Source organism: Oryx dammah, unplaced genomic scaffold (assembly GCF_014754425.2).
Source record: "Oryx dammah isolate SB20612 unplaced genomic scaffold, SCBI_Odam_1.1 HiC_scaffold_27, whole genome shotgun sequence".
Classification (NCBI taxonomy): Eukaryota; Metazoa; Chordata; class Mammalia; order Artiodactyla; family Bovidae; genus Oryx; species Oryx dammah.
In genome coordinates this window covers 31009699-31032955 of record NW_024070211.1, presented here as the reverse complement: position 1 = coordinate 31032955, position 23257 = coordinate 31009699, and the positions used below count along the sequence as shown (strand labels likewise).

General features: G+C 51.7%; 1 protein-coding gene across 2 annotated transcripts; it reads right to left on the bottom strand.

The window, feature by feature from the left end:
* Nucleotides 1-23054, bottom strand: IGFBP5 (insulin like growth factor binding protein 5). 2 transcript variants are annotated; one of them, XM_040228403.1, is made up of 4 exons: nucleotides 21777-23054; nucleotides 6803-7032; nucleotides 6386-6556; nucleotides 1-4633 (listed from the first exon to the last, which is right to left on the bottom strand). In XM_040228403.1, the coding sequence occupies exons 1-4, from the start codon at nucleotides 22108-22110 to the stop codon at nucleotides 4502-4504; spliced, it is 867 nt and encodes a 288-aa protein (XP_040084337.1). In that variant the 5' UTR covers nucleotides 22111-23054; the 3' UTR covers nucleotides 1-4501. The 2 variants fall into 2 exon arrangements, with proteins under 2 accessions (XP_040084337.1, XP_040084338.1); XM_040228404.1 differs by having other exon boundaries at nucleotides 6386-6505.
* Nucleotides 23055-23257: the final 203 nt, after the last annotated feature.

Here is a 23257-nt window from a genome sequence, read left to right as displayed (position 1 = left end):
TAACTGAATGCATAACTTTATTAAATAAATGCTTTGTCATGATAAAAGACAAAGATCAAGGAGTAACATAAATTATAAGTTGAATAAATAGTATACAGCAATCTTCACTTCTTTTAATAAAACGTGAGATCCTCAGGGGTTTTTTGTTTTGTTTTATTTCCTTAGGTACAAAACACTAAACAGGAGGCGAGCTCTTCCACATTCAGGTGATTTTTTTCCCCCCGCTTTTTTTTTTTTTTCCACAAACAGGTTTTGTTTGCTGGTTAAATTTTTTTTTCATCCTTTTCACCAGTAAAGATTATGAGCATTTATTTAAAAACAGGAAAGTCAAAAACAAAAAAAAGAGGAGAGAATAGCACTATGGTATGTATGCATGTCAAACTATAAAGAACTACAGTCATATGTGCTGTGATTATTGCTGTCTAAAAAGAAACAAACAAACCGGTAGGCAACTCGGAATCTGAAGGAATCTTGTCTGACAACTGTCTATCCATGTGGGCTACTGTGTGATGATGGTGGTGGACGGTCCGGGACTCGGGCTGGTGGCCGGGGACCAGAGAGGTGGGGTGAATGGGTGCAGAGTGGCTGCCCACCCCCCACCTCCCCTTTCCTCCATCCAAAAAAAGTTAAAGAGAGGAGGCCAGAGTCTGTGGAAACAGCTAAACTATATACTCCATTAGGGAACCAAGAAAGGATGCTTAAAAAAAGACACCAAAAACCTATAAGAAAAAAAAGTAGAGAAAAGTGCAAAATAAGGCTTGCACTTTAGTGGTTTTAAAAACAAAGACAGTACAACGCCCAGTACAACCACCTCTTAAAATACAGCCTCCTCAATCTTGGAAGCCAACTGTGTCTTCTCCAAGACCGGGGCGTTGCTTCTCCTTGGCCCACTCCTCTCTGCAATTCCCATCTGAGCTGGAGCCCTTGTGGGGGCTGAGCGGATGGAGGTGGGGCACTGCCCCACGTGGAGTGGGGGCTTGGTGGCCGCATGGTAGCCCTGTGGCTGCTGACGAACTGGGCAGTGGGAGAGTGGTGGTCCAGGCCCGCTTCCCCAGGGGAGGTTGGCCCCACTGGGTTACCATGGAGACCACAGAGGTGGTGATGGGAAAATGGGGAGGAGACAGGAGGAGGGACCGTGCAGGGCCTCCTGTTGTTCTCCGAGTTGGGGCTGAATGTCTCCAGGCTTGTCTCTCCAGGCCTGGCTGTCTGAAAAACTTCCAAGTCGCCTCTGTCCCAGACCGCCTGCTTTCCCTGGGTTGAGGCGGGGCGGGGGGTCAGTCCTGGCCGGGACCCCCTTAGTCACCTGGCGGCAGTGGTGGAGACAGGTCTCCTCTGCTGGAGTGAGGCCTGAGTCAAAGGGAGATGGGAAGAGACCTCCTCTTGGCGCTGCGGGCCAATGTTTAGATTTGAGGCCACGGAAAACCTGGAGCCTGAGGCCTCTGGGTGAGCAGACAGTGGCCAACAGGCAGCCTGGGGTCAAGAAGGTCCCTGCTTGGAACTTCACAGCTGGCAGCTCGCCACACCTGCCTGCTCACCACCCTGCCCAGAGAGGTCTCACTCCTCAATGACTCCCTCCCCCTGGACTCCCACCCTGGGCTCTGTCTGAAGGTCCAGCATCCTCTAGGGAGTGGCCAGAGGACCAGAGTCTCCCCACCCCCTCTGCAAGCAGAGACTCACAGATTTGGGGTTGTCAGCGTGAGCTCTGGAGATCTGAAGACAAGGGTGGCGTTAAAGCAGGCCCTAACCCCCTACCTTGTGGCTGACTGCAAAGAGCCCATGGAAGGAGCCAAGGCCCCTTCAAAGTCCAGTAAACAGTGGGAGGAAAAGATGGCCCCCTCTCAGGAACCAGGAACTGGGTCCAGGCCTTGGGGGGAGGTGGTGGGGTGGGGTCTGCAAATTCCTGGCTCAGTCTTAGGGGGAATGGCACCCCAGTATCCACGTGGCAGTCCCAGTTTAGACGACTGCTGAAGATCCAGAGAAAGAATGGGTGGAGAGAAGAGTGAAGTGGGAAAGGCTGACAATACTGGCCTAAGACGTTGAAGTGTGGGTCGGGGGTTTGGGGACAGTGGCGCAGGAAAGGGCCACGTGGACACACAGCAGGTCAAGGAAGTCCTCACGGCTGCCATCCCATCAGGCCCTTTGTCCAATGAAGATCGATGCCTCTCCCATCCCAGCCGACTGTCTGCTCCAGGGGAGCAGGGGACACTCCCCTACCGAATCCCAGAGCTGCAGGCTTGCCACCAGCTAAAGCGTTTCTGCTCCTTAGCTGCCCCTCTTCACCGTCCCCGAGTTCGATGCTGGAGTAGTCTCCACGGCGTCATGTCGTTGGAGAAGAGTGGAGTGAGCTGTGTTCACAGTGAGAGAGGGTCTCCTTTGCTGTGTCCAAGCCCCATCTCCTGGCCAGAGTTCTCCATCAGGGCTGCCCATTTGTTGCAGGGGTGGGGGGAGTCAGCGGAGGATGGGAATTTTCTTGGTTCAGAATCTTGGCTCCCCCAAAGTACCCATTCACTGCTTGTTCTGTGCTTTTCTGCCATCTCCCACCCCAGGAAGGAAGCTGGAAGGGGCCAGGGTGGACCAAGAGCTTGAAAGCCTCTCCAGCCTCCGTCCCTTACTGCAGGGCAAAGGCGGGCAGGTGAGCTCGTAGACTTGTCCCTTCCAAACCACGGCCGGTATCTGCTTATCCTTGTTCCTATTCAGCTCCTATGGTCTAGAACCCACCGAAAGTTCCTCACCTTCTCTGGCTCACAGGGCTGGGTTAACTCATTTCTCTCTTACAACCTGTTTCCTTTTCTTCTTCTTAAACCTCTCTCCTTCTTAAATCCCAGAGGGCTTATCAGGTGGGGACCCAGGGAAGTGTCTCTTGGCTTTGTCCCCTCTTCTTTTTGCTTTGCTCCAAAGCTAGGACGGGGCAGTCAGCCCTCTGTCTCTCCAGCTGTCTGCCCTTCTCTCCATCTACTCTGGCCTGAACAATCACTTTTATTGTTTCCCCGTATTCACACTTTTCACCTCCATCTCCCTCTTGGCCATCTCTCTTTTCAGTCTCTCTCCTGCTCTGCCAGCATGAAGGCTGAGAGAGGCTTTCCAAATGCAGGCTCTGTCCAGATGAAATGAAAACGCTGGGCAGGACCAGGGAGTTGAGCTTGAACTGATTGGGTTCTCTGGGTGTAGGGTCCAGAGACAGTAACTTCCCAAGGGTCTAAAGGTGAATGTGACGTCCTGGGGAGCTTGGTGGGCGCGCTGTTGGGTGTGCTCACCGACCTGGCTTGGTGGCACATGAGCACACGTGCACATGGGAAGTCATGGAAAAAAAAAAAATCCAACACAGTGTCCCACAGAGGGCTGAGTTTGCTGCTGCTCATGGGAGGCAGGCAAAACTGGTTTTATGGATTGTGTTAGAAGAACATGGGTTTTCTTGGTTTCCCCAGAATAAGGACGCTCTTCAGCCCCCAGAGGAACTACTTGGAAAAGTTAATGCAAACCTTTGACAGAAAGGAAGGAAGAAAGGGGTAAAAAAAAAAAAAAAGAAAGAAAATAGACTTATATGCCTATATATGACTATATGGAGCCTTGTAGATAAATACAAGCCCACTTTTGTTTCAGCCTATCCTCCCCCATGAAGGCTGTGCTAGCTGTGAATTGGATGCAATGAAGGGCTGAAACCACAGGCTTCATTCGGCGCTGAGTTTCAGCCATCCTGGAAGCACATGTCTTCCCACTATCGGAGTGTGGATTGATTTCTCAGAGTCTGCATGGGGAGTGAAATCTGCACATATTCTTCATATTCATGGATCTGCTTTAGGAACACCTACCATCTAGTATCACTCAGTTATGAATTGGCCTTGTGTTGAGAAGGATGGAATGCATTTTTTCCTTTGTAAATTGGAGGGAAAGAGAACAGTGCCGAGGTGGGAGGAGAAGAAGGACAGGGCTTGAGCTGTGCAAGCTGCTGGCTGCAGGAGATTGACCCAGGAGAGGCACTGGCACCTGTTTGCTTCTCTCTCCCCCTGCGACCCATCCAAGCTGGGCAAATTCCAAGCGTGGCATCAAAGGCCACACCTAGGGCCGCACCTGCTCCTGCCCAGATGGCTTCCCCGCTCGGGCCAGGGCTGGACGTAAAGATGGATGCTTCTCGCCCAAGCTCTGTTTCTCCTCCTCGTGACTCTCATCCTCCCCTCTCTTACACTCGTCTGCTTTCCTCCCTTCTCTTTCTCTTGTTCTTCCTCTCTTGCCCTCCTTGTTCATTCAAACTGCCTCAAAAAGAAAACCTTTTTTAAAAAGGGGGGGTCTCCTTAGCTTTTCACATCTCTGTTGTTGCCATTTTCAAAGTTGCGACCTTGCCAGAGATTCCGAGGTCCTCAGTTTCCTCAAATAGATAGATATATGTATTTTTTTTTTCCCTTACATGAGATGAAATGAGTGGCGTCCTGGGGTGGAGGGAGGCGCTGGCTGGAGTCGGGGCCGGGGGTGGGACGGGGTGAGGGAAAGACGGGGAGGGGGCGCGTCACTCAACATTGCTGCTGTCGAAGGTGTGGCACTGGAAGTCCCCGTCCACGTACTCCATGCCTGGCAGCTTCATCCCATACTTGTCCACGCACCAGCAGATGCCACGCTTGCGACCACGGGAAGGTTTGCACTGGGGTGGGGAGACGGACAGGCCGTGAGCATGGCTGTATCCTGAGGCTCTGCTCCTCCCTGACCCTTTGCCTTCCCTGCCCCAAGAAAGACTCTCATCCCCAAAGAGTTGAGGGCACTGTATCACTGACTTAATTGGACATGAACTTGAGCAGACTCTGGGAGATGGTAAAGGACAGGGAGCCTGGCGTGCTGCAGTCCATGGGGTCACAAAGAGTCGGACACGACTTGGCAACTGAACAACATCAACACCCAATCCTTGGGGTTCTGGTGTCCACACTGCATGGACAACCCAGGGAAAGGTGCTCATTTAGGCAGCCTGTCCTTGGCTAGCTCTTGCAACTTTTTCTTATGTCACCCAAAACAAGTTGGTTTTTACCTCCAACTTGGTATTCTCCAGAGAGTGACATAACTTGATCATGATCATGATGGTGACAATGATGATAAATTAAATTATTAGATAATGTGGTGGTGGTTGAGTCACTAAGTCGTGTCCAACTCTTGCGCCTCTATCCATTGGATTCTCCAGGCTAGAATACTGGAGTGGGTTGCCAATTCCTTCTCCAAGGAATCTTCCCAACCTAGGAATCGAACCCAGGTCTCCTGCATTGCAGGCAGATTCTTTACTGACTGAGTTATGAGGGGAACCCATTAAATGACAGTAATAATAATAAAAAGCAACACTTGTATAACTGTACCATATACAAGACACCACTTAACACAACTATAATGTAGATACTGTTCTAAGTGCTTTACAGAGATACTTCATTAGTCCTCATAATCATGTGAGAACAATAGGTACAGTTATTCTCCATTTTATACAATAAACTAGAGCCAAAGGGACTGGGGTAAGAAGATACAGCTAGTAAGCAGGACACCCAAGGATTCACCCAAAGCTATCTGGCTCTTGAGCTCTAACTTAGATGTTGTTGTTTAGTCACTAAGTCATGTCCGACTCTTTGTGACCCCATGGACTGTACCCCATAAGGCTATGCTGTTCATGGGATTTCCCAAGCAAGAATACTGTAGTGAGTTGCCATACTCTCCTCCAGGGGATGTTCCTGACCTGGGGATCCAACCCACGTCTCTTGCGTCTCCTCTACTGGCAGGTGGGTTCTTTGCCACTAGCACGACCTGGGAAGCCCCATATGTTTATGTAAGTGTATCAGAAAATAACACAGACAACATGGGCTGTGACACAGTGATAGAAAGTTTCCTTTTAGATGAACTCACGTACCTATGGTGAGTCATTAAAACCTGAGTAGATTACAGTGGAGGTGGGAATGGGGTCAGTCATGATTGTGGTGGGAGAAAGGATACTGGTGTTTGGGGACACAGTGTTGTTAATACAGAAATCCAGGCATTTAGAGGTGGCGATTTGGTGGCGTCAATGGTAAAGGACACACCTCCCAATGCAGGAGACACGAGACTCAGGTTCCATCGTGGAGGAGGGCATGGCAACCCACTCCGGTATTCTTGCTTGGAGAATCCCGTGGACTGAGGACCCTGGCGGGCATGGGGTCCACAGGGTTGCACAGAGTGGGACACGACTGAAGCGACTTAGCATGCATGCCCTGAACATGGGATACGGGACGGGGCATGCTGGCTTTCTTTTTTTTCCCCAAGTTTTACTGGAGTCGAGTTGATCTACAGAGCTGTGTTAGTTTCAGGTGTCCAGTCTCTTCAGTAAGTGGAGCTGGGGGCACTGGATGGGCCTGCTTTCTCTTGTAGAGAAGGAGCTTCACATACGTACCTGCTTTCTCTTGTAGAACCCTTTGCGGTCACAGTTGGGCAGGTACACGGCGCGGGGCACCATGCGTGGGCTGGCTTTGAGCTCCTGCAGGGATGCCTCCATGTGCCTGCGGCAGGGCCCCTGTGTGCGGATCGGAGGCGTGAGAGGCGTGGCCAGACCCCAGGGAGTCACCTAGACGTGCAGAATGCAGTGGCCGAGGTGTGTGGGTCAAGGGTCTGCACGGAAAGGCACCACCTTTTGTCGAGATTAGGTGCTACCCAAGGTCTTCCTCTGCCTCCCCTGCCATGACCCCTGGGTGTATAAAGTGCTACCACACATGCTCATTCAGATAGCTGGGGGCCAGGTTAAAAGCTGCAGGTGGCAGAGACTGAGAGTGCGTATATAGAGGGAGATGGAGAGAGGGTCCTTGGGCCTCACCTGCTCGGATTCCTGTCTCATCTCGGGCGCCGAGATGACCCGGGGGTGGGCGGTGTTCTCAGCTCCCCCCACAAACTTGGACTGGGTCAGCTTCTTTCTGCGATCCTTCTTCACAGCCTCGGCCTTCAGCTCGGAGATGCGGGTGTGCTTGGGCCGGAAGATCTTGGGCGAGTAGGTCTCCTCTGCCATCTCGGAAGTGGTGGGCTCCTCGTGCTCACGGGAGTCTCTCTCTGTGGGGAGAAGCAGGTGGAGGATTAACGTCTGCCAGCTGACAGCCAATCGTGTGGAGCCCAGAGCTCCAAGCTTTGGAGCGAGGAGACAGGCTCTCTGCACCCCCACGGGGCTGCCCAAACTGGGAAAAGGGGAATGAGAATCAGGACATGAGCCCACACGCCTGTGAGTGGCATAAAGTCCAGTAGAGCAAAGCAAGGGTGACTTCATGGAGTAGGAGAGTGCTGGGAAAGTCAAGCTGATACAAGCAGGGAAGTGACACAGGAGGAAGAGGGCAGTCTGGAGGCAGGGAAGGGACTCGTTTGCTGGGAAGTGGAAATGGAAATGTTAGTCGCTCAGTCCTGTCCTGTCTTCATGACCCTAGGGATTGTAACCTGCCGGGTTCCTCTGTTCCTGGAATTCTCCAGACAAGAATACCGGAGCGTGTTAGCCATTCCCTTGTCCAGGGGATCTTTCCAACCTAGGGATTGAACCCGAGTGTCTTGCATTGTGGGCAGATTCTTTACCACCTGGGCCACCAGGGAAGGCCCTGTCTGGTGGTGGTGGCGGGGGGGAGCTGGCTAAATAGGTGGGGAAGTGGCTGGAGGGGGGGCTGAGGTGTAAGAACACCATCTGGAGGTTGAGGCTCTCAGAGGAAAAGGGATTGCCAGAGCATGGACAAGAGGCCAAGTCCATCCTTTAGTGAGATCTTCCTGCTTTTGGAACTGCTGGAGTTGAAATACATCTGCATTTGGGGAACCGAGGGCAGAAGGGCCCTGGGGTGTCTGGACTAGCAGGGTGGGGTAGGAAATCATAGGAAGAACAGGAGGAAGGGACTCCGGAGAGCCAGAATATGGGATCTGGAGGGGATCAGTGCAGGCGGGTGGGGTAGGGGGCACGGGGCCTGAGGCTTTGCTCCCTGCTCAGAGCTGGCTCTGTGCTCTGTGACCTGGGACATAACAGCTCCCGGCCAAGAGCGGCAGACAGCTGGCTGGGGCTGGAGTGGTTATATATAGCAGTGACTTGGTGACAGTCTATACTTAGCTGACTTATGACCTTTAAAGAACCAGGACTTTGTTCATTTATTTGTCGATCTTTTAATTCCACCCCCCACCCCCCAGCCTTTGGCCTGTTCTTGGTCCACAGATTTCCATGAAATTCTCCTCTCACAGGCACCCTCCCCTGGGTCCCCCCTCTCAGTTCCCTGATCCCACCAGACCCAGATTGCTCTTCCCAGGTGGGCAGGGCATGGCCAGGATGCCCAGGGCCAGAGCAGGCGCAGGGCAGGATGGGCAGGGGCAGAGAGCCCTGTCTTCCCTGCTTTCTTTTCTTTTTCAATTCTGGAAAAAGAAAATAGGGCTTTGGGGTGGCTCCGGAAAGTGAAAATGTTAGTTACTCTTTATGACCCCATGGACTGTAGCCCGCCAGGCGCCTCTGTCCATGGGATTCTCCAGGCAAGGATACTGGAGTGGGCAGCCATTCCCTTCTCCAGGGGATCTTCCTGACCCAGGGATGGAACCCCAGTCTCCTGCATTGTAGGCAGGTTCTTTACCATTGGAGCCACCAGGGATGCAGGAAAATCCTCCTCTCACTGGGCTCCCCAGGAGGCGAGAAGAGGTGTAGAGAGGGAGCAGTTTGGTGAGAGGAGTTGCATATCCCCAGGGCAGGAGTTCTCAGCCCAGGGGAAGTTCCAGGTGTGTGCTGAGGGTGGCATTTGGAGACCCGGCCTCACCTGGTCAGGATGGCAGATGGCAGAAAGCACCCGAGCACCGGTTTGTCTCTAGGCTCAGGGTTTGTCAGATTTAATTGAATGGATGCCCAGCAGATTTAAGCCCCTTTAGGGAAGCTCCCCACCCTAAAGAAGCCTCCAGTGGTGTGCAGTGTTCTGGGTGGTTAGCTGATCTGGGTATTTATCCAAAGGAGAAGAAGGGAAGTAGTTTCTGGAGAAGAAGATGGGAGGAGACACACAGCAAAAGAGTGGGCAGGCCCTCCCTGAAGAGAGCCCAGCACCAGGATCTCTGTGCCCTTCTGGCCTTTCACTCCCTTCTCACACCATGTCCTGCTCTGGGCTCTGCCTCTACTTTATCAAAACCCGCTGGGATGATGAACCAACACAGCGATGCACTGGGCCCGTAGAATGGAGCCCTCTGGGGATTAGCTGACAGAGTGAGGTTGTGGCATAAACCAGCTTTTCTTGGTTGTGGGATGAGCTGCGATGGGAGTAGGAGGCAGGGTGGAACAAGCTGGTTTGGGGGACTCAGTACAAAGTGAAAGACTCAGGCCCAAACCTGAGGCTCCGATCTGGAAGAAGCAGGTGAGGAGAGGAAAAGCTGACCATGGGCTGGTCCCATCTTACTGAGTGACCTGACACGTCACTCAGCCTCCCTGGACATCACCAAGCATCCTGACTGTCACCTGAGTGGTGCGCTAGGGGAGACGGCAAGAGGTGGTTGCCACTGAAAGGTTGGGAGCATTGTGGGGCTGCATGGCCACCCCCTTTCCCAGCTAAGATTGTAACCAGCTGAAGGGAGGGGAAGTGGGGCCAGACAGCCAGGTGCTGACCAGTGCGTGGAAGAAGGGTGAGCTTTCCCCTGGGGCCACAAGAACATGCTTCCATCCCAGTGGCGCTCTTTCTAGTTCTTAGAGACATCTGGGGGGAGGGTGCCACTCATTGTCCTCGGCCACCTGTTGTCTCCCTTTGGTCAGAGGGTGTCATCCTCCAGATGCTGTTGCACCTTCCCTTGTGGAGCTCCTGGCTCTGGCTTTGGTGGTCGTGCACGTGCATTGGCTAATGCCCTCCACACCCCATCCTACCATCGGCAGCTCTTCTCAAGACCCTTCATATTTTAGGATCTTCAAGAAGTGATGTGGGCTGCCCTGAAACTGGAGTCACCTCTCCTGGGAGGAGGATGGGCTGTTCACAACGGTTCAAGAAACTTTAGGGCAATTTACTTAGACCTCTCTCAGTCTTTCCTGTGAAGGTGTTAGTCTTGAGACTAAGCAAGGACAATACTGGGGAACAAAATGTAGATTCTTGTACCTTCTCTGTGTTAGTTGCTCAGTCATGTCTGACTCTTTTTGATCCCGTGGACTGTGGCTCACCAGGCACTTCTGTCCATGGGGATTCTCCAGGCAAGAATACTAGAGTGGGTTGCCATTCTCCAAGGAAGTCCAGATACTTTTGCAAACCCTCTGTCCTTCCTCTGGCTTCACCAAGGCAGGGTTCCCTCCCCAGTCTTTGGCTGCTTCTGAAGGGCAGGCTTAAAGTTTTGATGTGCCTCCCAGGTTTTGGTGCCACTTAACCCCATGGGACCTATTACTTAGGCAGCGGGAGAGTCAAGTATCAGATACTAATCAGGGTCTTGTGGTCACCTGTAGGTTCCAGAGAGACAGCGGAAAGTTGGATTGGAGCCAGGGCAGGAGCCTGGAATATTAAAGGGCTGGAAAGTAAGACTGGAGCTGGGATGCCAGAGCCAGCTAGGCCTACTCAGCTGCTTTGGGGCCGAGTCATAAATAGGCTTGCAATTTTGGAAGGGTTTAGATTTTAGATAACTCAAGAAGGCAAAGGAGACTGGCAGTTCCCGAGCTGTTTCATCAGATGAAAATGGGTCAGGGTTACAAAAGGATTTAGGACTTCCTGGTGAAGTTGTGCTGCATGTGAACAGCAGTCTCTCAGGTACTTAACAATGCAGTAGGTTCTGGAACTGTCAACTGGCAGGTCAGTAACTGCATATGGCCAGTAGGTGGCGGAGGAGACTGATGGCTGCAGGCTTCCTTGTAGGAATTGTAAGCAGTTTTAAAATCTGGAACTTTTTGTGGTTTCCTTCTCTTACTTCTCTGACCGCCACCCCAGCCTTCCCCTCTCAGCATGCATTTAGAGTTAGGAAGATGGACGTGCATAGACTGGGAAGGACCTATGTGAGGCGAGGGATGGCGGGGAGGGATCAAGTGTGTAAACCCCGGCTGTTTCTTTAGTCAACAATGCAAGCATAATGATGAGGGAAAAAAGGGAAGCAGATCTAGGACCTCCCTTCCTCTCTCTAGCTGTCCTTTTGAAAGGATTCTGCAGCGAGTGTTCACTGTTGTCCCGTTCTCTGGGAAGCTGTGGCGGCAGGACCCTTTAATTCAGTGTCTTAAGAAAGCAAGGGCTCTCGCAGCGTCCTGATAGTTGTCTTTAGGCTGAGTTCTGATTCTCTGCTCTGTTCTGCCCCTAGTCTTGCCAGCTGGCTCTCTGATGGTACCAGCCCTGCCGTGTTAGGACAGCCAACTCAGTTTCTGCTTCATTCCTAAGATGCTGCCCATTCATACTGATACAACAACATCCACTGAGGCACCACCCTTGGCAACCCAAAAAGCTGCTTGAGGACTGTGTCATCCTCGTGTCCCAGTGAACATTTTTTTTTCCCCCGTGCAGCTTGTGGAATCTCGGTTCCCCAACCAGGGATTGAACCCAGGCCCTGGCAGTAAAAACGCTGAGTCCTAACCACTGGACCACCAGAGAATTTCCCCAGTGAATGTTGAGGGTGTCTGGGTGCAGGCCCAGCTGCTGCAGACTCAGACGCATCCCCAGTTGGGAGGGGGGCGCTACTCCTCACAGCACAAGTGCCAATGCATCGTCCCTCCCCAAGCCCGCGACGGAGACCTGCTGCTATGATTGAAACTATGATGGAACTTTCTACCCTGGGGCTCTTAGTCCTACCCGGGCACCATTAACAGCCTGGGCCCAGTCTGGTCGTTGTTTCCCATGCTATCTTGACTTAACAGTCAAAACTAGAGAAGAACGGATGGATCAGATATTGCAACTTTGCTTACAGAAGTTGAAGAAGCTGTGGCATACTTGGAACTCGCAGGGCAGGAAGGATGTAGCGCTTTGCCAGGCCACCTGGACCTGGGAGAGGAAGAGTCTCTTTTTCTTGTCAGAAGGCAAGAGGGATTCGCCCAGAATTTCTCTGCCAGAAATGAAAAGGGGAGCTGGGTTTCCACCAGCTCTCATTCTAGCTCCCCCTGTGGAATTCAGACAGTCAACGTCTTAAGGGCAGAACTTTGTCATTTATCTTAGCCTCTCCAGCACATTGTCTTCAGTAAAGAATCTTGAAATGGAGAGATGTGTGAATCGGCTCATGGGACAAAGTGCAGGTCTAGTGGCAGTCCTGCAAGGCTAGCTGCGGCATGTTGGAGCTAAGTGGATGCCCTGGGGGGTCATGTCACCCACATACTTGCCTTTAAACACAGGAATTTACTACAGAGGGAACAAGGGGCAGAGAGGTGGGCCTCAGGAGCGGGAAGAAGTAGCGTCCCCTACATTTACTGGGCTTCTTTGATCTAAGACTGTACTGTTGAGTATGATAACCAGCAGCCACATGTGTCTATTGAAAAGAATAAATATTAAATCAGATTACAAATTCAGCTTCTCAGTTGCTTGAGGCACATTTCAAGGGCTCGATAGCCACATGTGGCTGGTGGCTCCTGTGTTGGACAGCGATGATTGAGAACACTTCCTTCACTGCAGAAAATTCCACTGGGCAGCTCATCGGAGGGCCCTGATCCGTGCCTGGGGATGGCTGGATGTTCCGTGCTTCCTCCCTGCTTTGCCCTGTTTCCTAGCCAACCTGCAGCCTCCTGCTCTTTGCTACAACATGAAGCTTCTGGGAAAATGACGGATCAACTGTTCACTGTTGAAAAAAATGTGAGACATGTCTTAGCCTCCTGAAGTCTGACCGTTTCCCAGCTGCAGATGCTAAGAGACTGAATTACATTGTGTGTCTCTGCATAAAAAAAAAAGGGACAGGGACTGTAGGGAGGGCTGTGAAGCCTCCTAGGGGAGCTGCACTATCCCCAGCCCTGCCCATGACATCCCTGACCAGGGCCGGCCTTGCCCCAGTCTTTCCTGGAAAATTGTTTTCTTTTCCTTTGTGGTCAGTAACAGACATGCATATTCTGGGCTCTTTCTTCACCTGAATTATGGGCTGAAAAGGGAAGGAGCACGGACTTTGCAAGAGGTCAAGAAATCCACACAACTGTCATCCGAAGGAACCAGTTGCAGGTAGGGAGGAGCTGCAAACAGACATGTGGAGGAGTCTTGCTGATTTGGGGTACATGGCAAAGGTGGGGAGAAGATTCAGAGAGTCAGTAACTGGACCTTGAGAGCAATAGGCTTATCCAACTCTTAGCTCCTTTACAGCCCCCTCTCCATTTCAGGCCAGGAAAACCAACATCTCTATCCTGAGCAGGGAAATAAAGACACCTACAGCAAAGCAGATAAACAGAATCAGGAGTTGGACTACCAGCCCTTGACTGTCAGTCTCTCTTCTTGAGTGGAAGATGGGGCTGCTAGCAGTGCTTCACTAAATCCTGGTGCAGGTGTATTTTGCCCTCTCTTAGTTGCTTCTTCCCCTCTCCTTGCCTTAGTCTTCTCATCTGACTTATGGGGAGGATGACAACAGCCCTCTCTTCATAGGCTTATGAGGATTCCATGAGTTGTTACGTGCTAGTGAACTCTCAGTACAGGTCTCTGCCATTGTAAGGACTCTGTTGCCTCCTACTTCCCCTGTTTCCATCATCAATTAAAAATCTGGTTGCTGTGATACGTGGCTGACAGGTGTCTGCTTGTAGATCACAAGGTCTCAGGCACCTTGGACTGCAGAAAGGTCTGCTGGGAAGCAATGGCTCTACCCTCGTCCCCAGGGAGTGTCTAGGTTGCCAGCCCCAAGTGAGAGGAACTTTACCCAAGTGCTTCTGAGAAGCAGTTTCCACTTAGAGAACACTGCCTGGAAGTTTGTCCCTTGTGTAACCTCATTCCTTCATGCTGCATTAAGGCGCTAGGTCTCCTTCCCTAAAGATGCAGAGAGAAAAGGTGACCTACTACCTTTCACAGTGTAGATGTGGCAAGTGTCAGGTTGGTGACCCTTCCCTAGAATGAAAGAATGGGGTCCCACTCACACATCCTCTAGGTAAAAGAAAGGATCCTCCTCACTTTTTCTCCCTGAGGATGAACTAGGATGCAGGGCCGTGACTCTGGTATACATTTCTTGATCCCTGGGCAGCAGCTGGTGATAAATTTACACATGAGAAATACATACTTATGCACAACACCCAGCATGAGCATCTCCAACCAGGTCTCTAGACTTGGGGAAGGTGGAGCATGCTCAGTAAAAATGTCTGTGTCTGTTCCCTATACGCACCCCCGGGGAAGCCTGGCATGCTGCAGTCCATGGGGTCGCAAAGAGTCAGCGACTGACACCCTAACAACAATGCACACCCCAAACCAGAAGGTAATGGAGCAGTGAGGTGGGGAGCAGCCTTTCAATGGGGTTAGGGGAGATATGAGAGGGAGGAAGTGAGGGGCCATTTCTCCGACCTGGCCACACTCCCACTGGTGATTCATCACGGCCCATTCAGAACAGCACACTTTAGCCAAATTCCCTGGAAAGCCCTGCATAACCAGAAGGAGGCGGCAGGGAGCAGATTGTTTGGACTCTGGTCAACGACCCCACTGCCCCGCCCCGCCCCCAGGCCAGGTCCTCCTAAGAGACTTGCTAGGGGTCAAACAATGTCCTTTTTGGCAATTAAGGCTCAGACTCTTTTCCTTTTTGACTCTTTTGGAGCAGGAGCAGAGAGTGGAGACAGGTTCCCTTTACAGGTGTGGGAGGGGCTTGCCAGAGGCCTCTGCCCTGTCTGGTTAGGTGCCCACTAGCCAATGTGGTTTTTGACGCTAAGGCTTCCCTGGTAGCTCAGACAGTAAAGAATCTGCCTGCAATGTGGGAGACCCATGTTTGATCTCTGGGTTGGGGAGATCCCCTGGAGAAGGGAATGGCTACCCACTCCAGCATTCTTGCCTGGAGAATTCCACGGACAGAGGAGTCTGGCAGGCTACAGTCCATGGGATCAAAAAGAGTGAGACACAACTGAGTGACTAACACTTCACTTCACTTCACCTATGTGCCAGTAGGACTGATTTTTAAGATTTATTTTATTTAAATTAATTTAGACAACCAATACCTTTGGTTATCAGAAAAGTTGTGAATATGTTTGGGACAACTTAGAAATATGAATCAACTTCTTCAACTGTAAATCTTATGAAACCTAAAAATACAGATCAACTCTTCCCAATGAAAATTCAGTGGTTGAACTGTGATGTGCTGTAAATGTAAAATACACCTCAGATTTCAAAGACTTAATATGAAAGACAGAATGTAAAATAGCTCATTCAGTTCTGTTCAGTTCAGTTGCTCAGTTGCGTCTGACTCTTTGTGAGCCCATGGACTGCAGCACGCCAGGCTCCCTGTCCATCACCAACTCCCAGAGTTTACTCAGACTCATGTCTGTTGAGTCGGTGATGCCACCCAACCATCTCATCCTGTCGTCCCCTTCTCCTCCTGCCTTCAATCTTTCCCAGCATCAGGGTTTTTTCAAATGAGTCCGTTCTTCACCTCAGGTGGTTCATTAGAATGGCTTATTAAACGGCTTATGAAAATAGCTCATCAGAATGGCTTATTTTGAATCTATATGAACGTTTTTTGTGGATATACTGAAAAGATGTACAATTAAATTTCATTTCACCTATTTCTTTTTACCTGTTTTAAAAATGTGGCTGTTAGAAAGCTTGAAATGACATCTGCATGTGGCTTATATTATACTTCAGTTGGACAGTGCTGCTCTGAAGGGTCTGGAATGAGAAGCATCTTCCCTGAGGGACAGGGAGACTGGGGAGCATGCTCAGTACAGCTTTACTGGTACAATCTACACAGTTCAGGATGACGAGGACCCACATAGAACATCACTGCAAGTCAGAATAGGTCACACGGGGCTGGCTTCTGAGTGCCAATTCAATTTGGATCTTGCTTCAGGATTTGGCAAGAGAAGGGCTGGTCTCTGACGGTTTAGGATGGGGATCAAAAATGAGATAACCTAGGGGCTTCCCTTGTGCCTCAGTGGTAAAGAGTCTGCCTGCCAATGCAGGAGACACAGGTTTGATCCCTGGTCCTGGAAAATCCCACCAAGAAGGAAAAAAAAAAAGAGATTACCTATTTATTTTAAGGGGCTTCAGGTGGGTCAGTGGTAAAAAAAATCCACCTGCTGATGCAAGAGATTCAGGTTCGATCCTTGGGTCGGGAAGATCCCCTGGAGAAGGAAGTGTGAAACCACTCCAGTATTCTTGCCTGGGAAATCCCATGGACTGTAGCCCGCCAGGCTACTCTGTCCATTGGGTCACAGAGTCCGACACGACTGAGCGCCCACATTTATTTTAGAACCCCCTCCAGGACTTCCTTGGTGGTCTAACCCATTGGGAAGAGAGTTTTATCTTATCTGCCTCCTTCTTGGGAATCCCCCAAGGGAGCAGCTGCCACAGCCTCCAAGGCGTGTGAGGATGGTGCTCAACAACTCCTCAGGTCAACTGGAGGCTTCCAGCTATAATCTGGAGGCCTTCCTTGCCTCTCCTTCAAAAAGAGCTCTGACTGTGCTAAAAAACCTGGCGATCCTCTCTCTCTCTCTTTCTTATCAACTTTTGTTGTGTGGTTTTCTCTCTCTGTTTCCGATGTGAAAATCCCCCAATCACTCCCTCATCCCACCTCACCTTACCCCAGCTGGGATCTCAACATCCTGCTGCCCCGTTTTGTGGAAGCTCATGCTGGAGGAGGCTGGTTACCATAGGAAGCCAGCTCCTTAAGAGGCTTTGGATTGCTGCTCAGCCAAGGGGCAGCGAGGGCCTGCCTGCTTGCCCACATCAGGACAGCTCCCTATCATTCAGAAAATGAAGTTTGGCACATGGGGCCTGAAGTCTGGGCTGAACACACCCCTTTCCACCCTCCTTGCCCCGCCCGTCGCCCCCATCCTGCACCAAATCACTCGTCTAAGCCAGCTTTGCCTGCAAGACCGTGCAGAAAAAGGGATGGAACAGAAAAGACTGAAAATAAAGGGGTACTGCTTTCTTCACTTTGGGGCCACTTTGCTTCTCCTCAAATGGAGCACTCCCAGTTCTGAGCTCTTATTTCATCTTCACAACATGCCTTCTCTGCCCCTCCTGCTATGAGATGACAGCACTGGGTAATATTTGCCAAAGGCCTCATTGCAGGTTAGACCAGGCCCAGGCCAGAGCCCCAGGGACTTAAGGTAGAAAGCCAGGGAGAGCTGAACTAGGACTAGGAGGACTAGGCTCAAGAAGATTCTAAGACTGAGTTTTAGCCCTGGCTCTGCCTCTAACCCAGCACCTAATTCTAGGCTTGTGACTTGTACTTTGGGCTTCAGCGTCCTTATCTGTAAAATGAGGGCCTGACTGCCAAGATGCTGCGATCATGGCAGGTCCCTTCCAGCTGTAGCATTCTTTGGCCAATACCCAGACAATTCCTGGAGAGACACTCAAACCTAGCTAAGCTGAGTGGCCAGGCAGGAAGGGCTACTTCACCTCTGATACAGATTCCCAGTCACTTCTTTGGATTTATATTAAAGAAGAAGAAAAAGACATCATAACAGAAATCATGGAAAGAATTGGAGCTGGAAACAAGAATGGGGAATTCTGTGGGTAGAGGGAGAGGAGAGTGGAAGCTTAGAACTGTTTTTGTTTATTTGCTTATTTATTTTTGCAGATATGTAATAAATCTTACTGTTTTGGAAAACATATTGCCAGGTTACAATTGAAGGATGGTCTCTGGGGATGGTAACTTCTCGACCTACCATAGTAAAAATGCAAAACAGACATGCAAACAAAACCCCACCAGATAGCATCCACGTCATGGCAGCCATTCTCTGCTGTTCACTTCCGCTTCCGGTGGGATCTCATAGGTACCTGATCTGTTTACGATGTTCTTCCGGTTTCTGGAGGCAGTGGGCCTGGAGTGTGGTGGTCCCTTCTCCAAAATTTTATTTTCCATACATTAAATAACCCAGAGTTTTAAATACATCGCTCGAGTACAAAGTAAAAGCTTTAGACAAAAATCACCTTCCTTTCCTGCTAGCTCCTCCCTCCTCCTCCGCCTTAAGGGGACCTAGGGGATTCCATGGGGATTCCTGCTCCCATGCTCTTTGTTGTAACCTTCTGGTGACCCCTGGCTCCTAGGTCAGCCCGGTCCTCCCTCTGCAGCTGCAAGCCCACCTGCCTGCTCAAATCTGACCCTGAGCCCCAGGACTAGCACAGATGCTCTGATTGAAAAGCCAAGCCCCCTGGGATGTCTTGGAGTTGGGGGATGGAGAAAGGGGTGGGATAGAAAAGGCGGTGGGATGGGAGGGAAGGATAAGAAAGGAGAGGGGAGAAAAAGAGAAATGGAAAGAAAATGAACTCTCACTGTGGCCAACTGTGCGTGCTCTTCCAGTCTGAGCTGACACAGCAGAAAGAGGAGGAAGGGAAAGGAGTGGGGAGGCAAGAAAAGTCAAGTTAAAAGCGCCCTCTTCTTGTCTTCCCAGTTCCCATTTTGGTTGGCTCAGGGCACAACCAGCCTCTCAAAGACTTGTTTCAAAGGGAGGGGATACGGGTGGGAAAGGAATCTGGCTCCTTCAGTTTTCCATCATCTTGTTCAATCCAGACACAAATTTGGCCAATAAACCTAACCCTGGAACTTGATTTCAACAGGGCATTTGGACTAGGCTGGGAATGGAAGCCAGGGTGATGGAGGGCCAAATCCCTCAAAGAGGCGAAGGCTGAATGCATTTTTATTTAGGTAATTTTTCTTTCTTTCCGAGAAGCATATTTTCTGCTCTTCCCCTCTTATTTCTCAATGACAGAACTGAAACCCAGCACCCACTTCTCCCTGTATCCCAAACTTAATGTCTCACAAGCACAAGAGAGATCTTCCAGACACGGGTAAAGTATGCGGGCCAGTAAAGCCACAAGGCTCCTTCTCCAAAGAATGCCAGAGCAAAGCTCGGTCCTTCCCCAGACTCGACCCAGCTCACCCATATTTATTGAGCTTGGTCCAATAAATAGCTCCAGCCCTCATACACACTGCCCTCTGTTTCTATATCTATCTCTGCCCCTGAACTGGCCAAAATAAAATGCAGGGCCCGGAGCGCTCCCAGGACCCGGCTCGAAGGCGCACTCCCTCTCCCGTTGCCCAGCAACGCGCCTAGCAAAACACCAGTCCTCGCCGGCCCTGCTCTCTTCCTCCCACAAGCTTTGGCGGCTAGCCATCTCTCTCTCCTTTGCTCCCCATTTCTGATTCTAGAAATGCACTTTTTTGTTGTTGTTGTTGAAAAAACCCTATAGCTATCTCTCTATACACATATTTTTGGTTATATGTGTATATATACATAAATCATCTATGTCTGTCTCTAAATTTACATCGGAAGGGGCAAATCCCAGTTCACACTGCTCGATATTGGTAGAGAGGCGTGGCGGTGGGATGTCGGGGGGCAGCAATTTTGGCCAAAGTAGCCGAAACTCTCCTTCCTCTTCTCTGTTCGTTTTCCTCTCTTTAAGTACTGTTGCTGCACCATCTCCAACTTTTGGGAGACCCACCCAAACTGAAAAACTCCAGCCAGGAGGGCCCACTCCCATCCCATCTGTCCGGGAGGAAGGCGTCAGTTCCAGCTACCGGTCAAGGGCAGCCATCCAGCAACCGGAGCGGATCAGGCACCTGTTTTAGGCGAGGTGGAGTCTTTCAGAGGGGTTGGGATGGGGGGGCGGGGGGGGGGGGCGGGGAGGCCGCTCCGTGCTTCAAGGCACTTTGAAGGTGGGGGCTGAGGAAGGGGCTGCAGAGAAGTCTAAAGGGCATCTCATCTTGCTTGGAACAAAAGCCCTTGTGTGTGTGTTGGGGGTGGGGAGGGGTTGGGATTGAACTGGAAAGTTGGATGCGCCAGTTTGCTCTGCCAGCAATTGCGCGCGCTCACCCTCCACACCAACCACATCACACCAACCACACGGCTGGGCAAATAAAAGTGGGGCCAGAATGCGGCCAAGCGATACCTTGCATACTTTCGCTGTGACCGGATTGTTACCCAGAGCTCTCTCTCCCAAGCCAGGAAATCGATTCATGCCTTTCCCCATCTCGGTGCTGGTGCTAAGCTTTTCCACACCACATCTCACAAGATGAAGGGAGCTGGGGCGGGACCGCCTTTGAAAATTGGCTCTTAATAAAAATAACTTCACCAACCGTCCTCAGGGGCCTCCAGGACCTGCACATTGCCCTCTCCCTTTTTTGCTGGCCGTAAACTGGAGAAACGCTACCTTTTGCAAAGCTGGACAGACAAAACCTGCAGGGTTTGCGGGAATCCACGTCGAGCCCAGGAAAGCTCTCGTGCCTCTCTTCTCAACCGCAGACACACTCCTTTCCTACATGAGAGTGTCTGTAGTTTGCAGTTAAGACAACTCATGTTGGGGTGCTCGTAATGGACGGAGATAGGAGGGAAAGGTATTGTCCCAGTAAGAAAATACCTTACAGAATAAATACAGTTTAGCCAAGTCTTAACCCCTTTGGGGGAGGACCAATGCTCAGAACCCAGGCTTTTGTGTATAGTTCATTAAGCTTAAAAAAAAAAAAATCAAGTAACTTTCCAAGATGAAGCCGAACTGTCTCAACTGAACAAGCAGCTCTGTCAACCTTTTAAACCCCAGAACTGAGAGTTTGGGGGCGGGGCAACCCAGGGGCGGGGCTACTTGGAGGTGGAGGGGAGGTGCCTGGTGCGTGGCTTTTCCGTCTCCGCCCCCTTGATTTTGCATTCTGCATTTCCAGGGCCCCTCTTCCATTTACACCACACCCACTTGTGATCTGGCTTGAGAGCTCGAGGGGCGACGCGACAGCGTCGGGGATTGCACTAGCGGGGAAGCCGCGGTGTCTGAATTTCACATCTCTTCTTGTTTCCCAGCCCTATATCTACCTTTCTTCCTAGGTAAAATCTGAATAGGAGCAGGGGAAAGGAGTTCGATTCAGGAACAGCCAGCCCTGGAACATCAAGCCCACCTTTCCCATTCCTTTCCTTCCTCCCCCCCCGCCCCGCCCCCGACTTGCTCCACCTCCCCGTCGCCTCTGAGCTTGCCCAAAGTCACCTTTCCTTTCCTGGGAGGAAAAAGAGATATTTTGCATTTCAGTATCTTTTACATACGACCAGTCAATCGTATCAAGTCAAGAGCAATGAGTGTGCACGTGGGAGGGGCATCAAAGCCCCCGCCCCAAAGGCAAGAGCTACCAAGGGTGCGTGCGTGCGTGTGTTATGTGTGCACGTGAGTGTGCGTGTGCGCCCGTGTGTGTGGGGGGGCGGGGTAGGAGAATAGAAACGTCAAGGAGGGACTGGTAGGGGGGTAGGGGGCTGGGGAGGACAAAGGTAGAATTAGCACCGAAAACCGGTAACGCCTCTCTCTCCAGGTCCCCAGTTGAAGCTATATTTTAACAAAAGGCATTTTTTTTCAAGTTCAGAAAAAAACCAAAACCCACAACATATTGGGGGTGGTGGAGAGGGAGTTGATCATGTAAGATGCACACTTTCGGACTGGAGATTGGAGTACCTGAGGATTTGCATCTAGAGAAGAAATAGGAGCTCAGAGTCACCGTTTAGTCGAGGGGGGAGGGGTGGGGTGAAGAAGGTGGGGGTAGGGACGAGGAGAAGGAGCGAAAACCCGGAGACGCTCGGCTAGACCGACCCCTGGGGTAGCAGGATCGGCTGCAGCTCCGATTCCGAAGTGCAGGGACCCTCCCCGCCCTCCTCTCGGCCAGCACCCCGGCTCCAAGCCACTTGCAGGGCAGAGCGCGCGGGGCCAGCCTGTCCCGTGCCCCCCCACAATCCCCCTCCGCCCCCGCCCGTGCGCCATGTAGCTGCCTGGCACACGGAGCGCGCTCACCGATCTTGGCTTGCTCGCGGTAGCTCTTTTCGTTCAGGCAAACCCCGCGGCCGTGCAGCAGGGCGTGCAGCGGCTTCTCCTCGTCCTGCCGGGGGAGGCAACGCAGCCCCTGGGCGCAGCGCTCAGTGTAGACGCCGCACGACTGCCCCTCGGCCAGGGCGCAGGTCATGCAGCAGCCGCAGCCCGGCTCCTTGACCAGCTCGCAGCCCAGGGGGCTGGGGGGGCACATGGAGAGGGCTTTCTCGTCGCAGGGCTCGCAGTGCACGAAGGAGCCCAGACCCTGGGCCGGCCCCGCACAGGCGGCCAGAAGCAGGAGGAGCGCGGTGAGCACCATCTTTTCCGAGTCTCCCCCTTTACCTGGGGCGGGGCAGGAGCGCGAGAGTGCTGGGAGAGAGGGGCCAGGAGGGAGCGCGGAGCAATGTTCTTTTTTGAAAAAAATTTCTGGCAGGTAGAGCAGGTGCCCTCCCCCGGACAATTGCAAAATGTAGGGAGCGATGGAGGGCTGGAGTGCCTGCAAGCAAGTCTCAATTGCAAAGATTACAGACTTGCAACAGGTAGGGGGAGAGGGAGCAGCGCCAGGTGCAGGCAGAGGAACCGGAGGCTGGAGAAACAAATCCCCTTCCCCACGAGTCTGACCTGGTCAGAATTGTGGCGGGGGAGCCAAAAATGGTTCACCCCCCAACAACCACCGGAAAAAAAGAGCTCGGAGGCTGTGAGAAAGGCAGTTGGGGCGGGGGGCGGGAGAAAAATAGATTTCTTCTTCAAAATTTTTGTTTAAAATCTCAAAGTATACCCTGCTCCTTTCTAACCCTCAGCTGCCAGCGGCGCGCGGCTGCTGCGGAACAGGTAAGAGGCGGCGGCTGCAGCCGCGGAGGCGGAGGAAAAATGTGGAAATCAAGAAATTAAAAAAAAAGAAAAAAAAACACACCAAACCACCTAACACCTCTTTTCTCCCACTCTGCTAGCACCTTTTCGAAATTCGCAGGTTCTGCGTGAAGCCCGAAGAAAGGTGCAAACGGAGGAGAGGGTAGTAAAGAAGAGGGGGGAAAAAAAAAAAAGGAAAAAACCCACACCGTTTTGCAGCTCTTTCCTAGCTCTTTTTTCCCCGGCAGAAGTTTCCAAAGAGACTACGGGCTCCGGTTGAGCCGGCGCTTTTAAATAGACGGCCCCTGGCTGCCAGCCAGTTTGTAGCTGCAATTTGAGCTCCCCAACACCCAACCCAGGCAAAGATGCCAAGGAGTACAAACTCACACGGGGTGGGGGTGGGGAGAGGCCTTCTAGACACACGGGGGCTCCCCTTCGCTGCCTGAACAGCTCCCTCCTCTCCCTAGAATGGAAGAAAGTGATGAGGGGACGGGGGAGGGGGGGCCCGGGGAACAGGGCTGGAGCTGCCCAGAGAGGGAGAGGAGGTGGGGGTCGAGGGGGAGAAGAATTCCTTGCAGCGCGGTGGATACAACAAGGAGCAACTCGTCTCCCGTCCC

Excerpts from the sequence above, each read along its gene's own strand:
- IGFBP5 (XM_040228403.1), bottom strand. The coding sequence starts at position 22,110 with ATGGTGCTCACCGCGCTCCTCCTGCTTCTGGCCGCCTGTGCGGGGCCG. Across the intron at positions 6,557-6,802 it reads TGAGACAGGAATCCGAGCAG|GTGACTCCCTGGGGTCTGGC; the intron begins GTGAGGCCCAAG and ends CTGCACGTCTAG. Across the intron at positions 4,634-6,385 it reads GGTTCTACAAGAGAAAGCAG|TGCAAACCTTCCCGTGGTCG; the intron begins GTACGTATGTGA and ends TCCCCACCCCAG.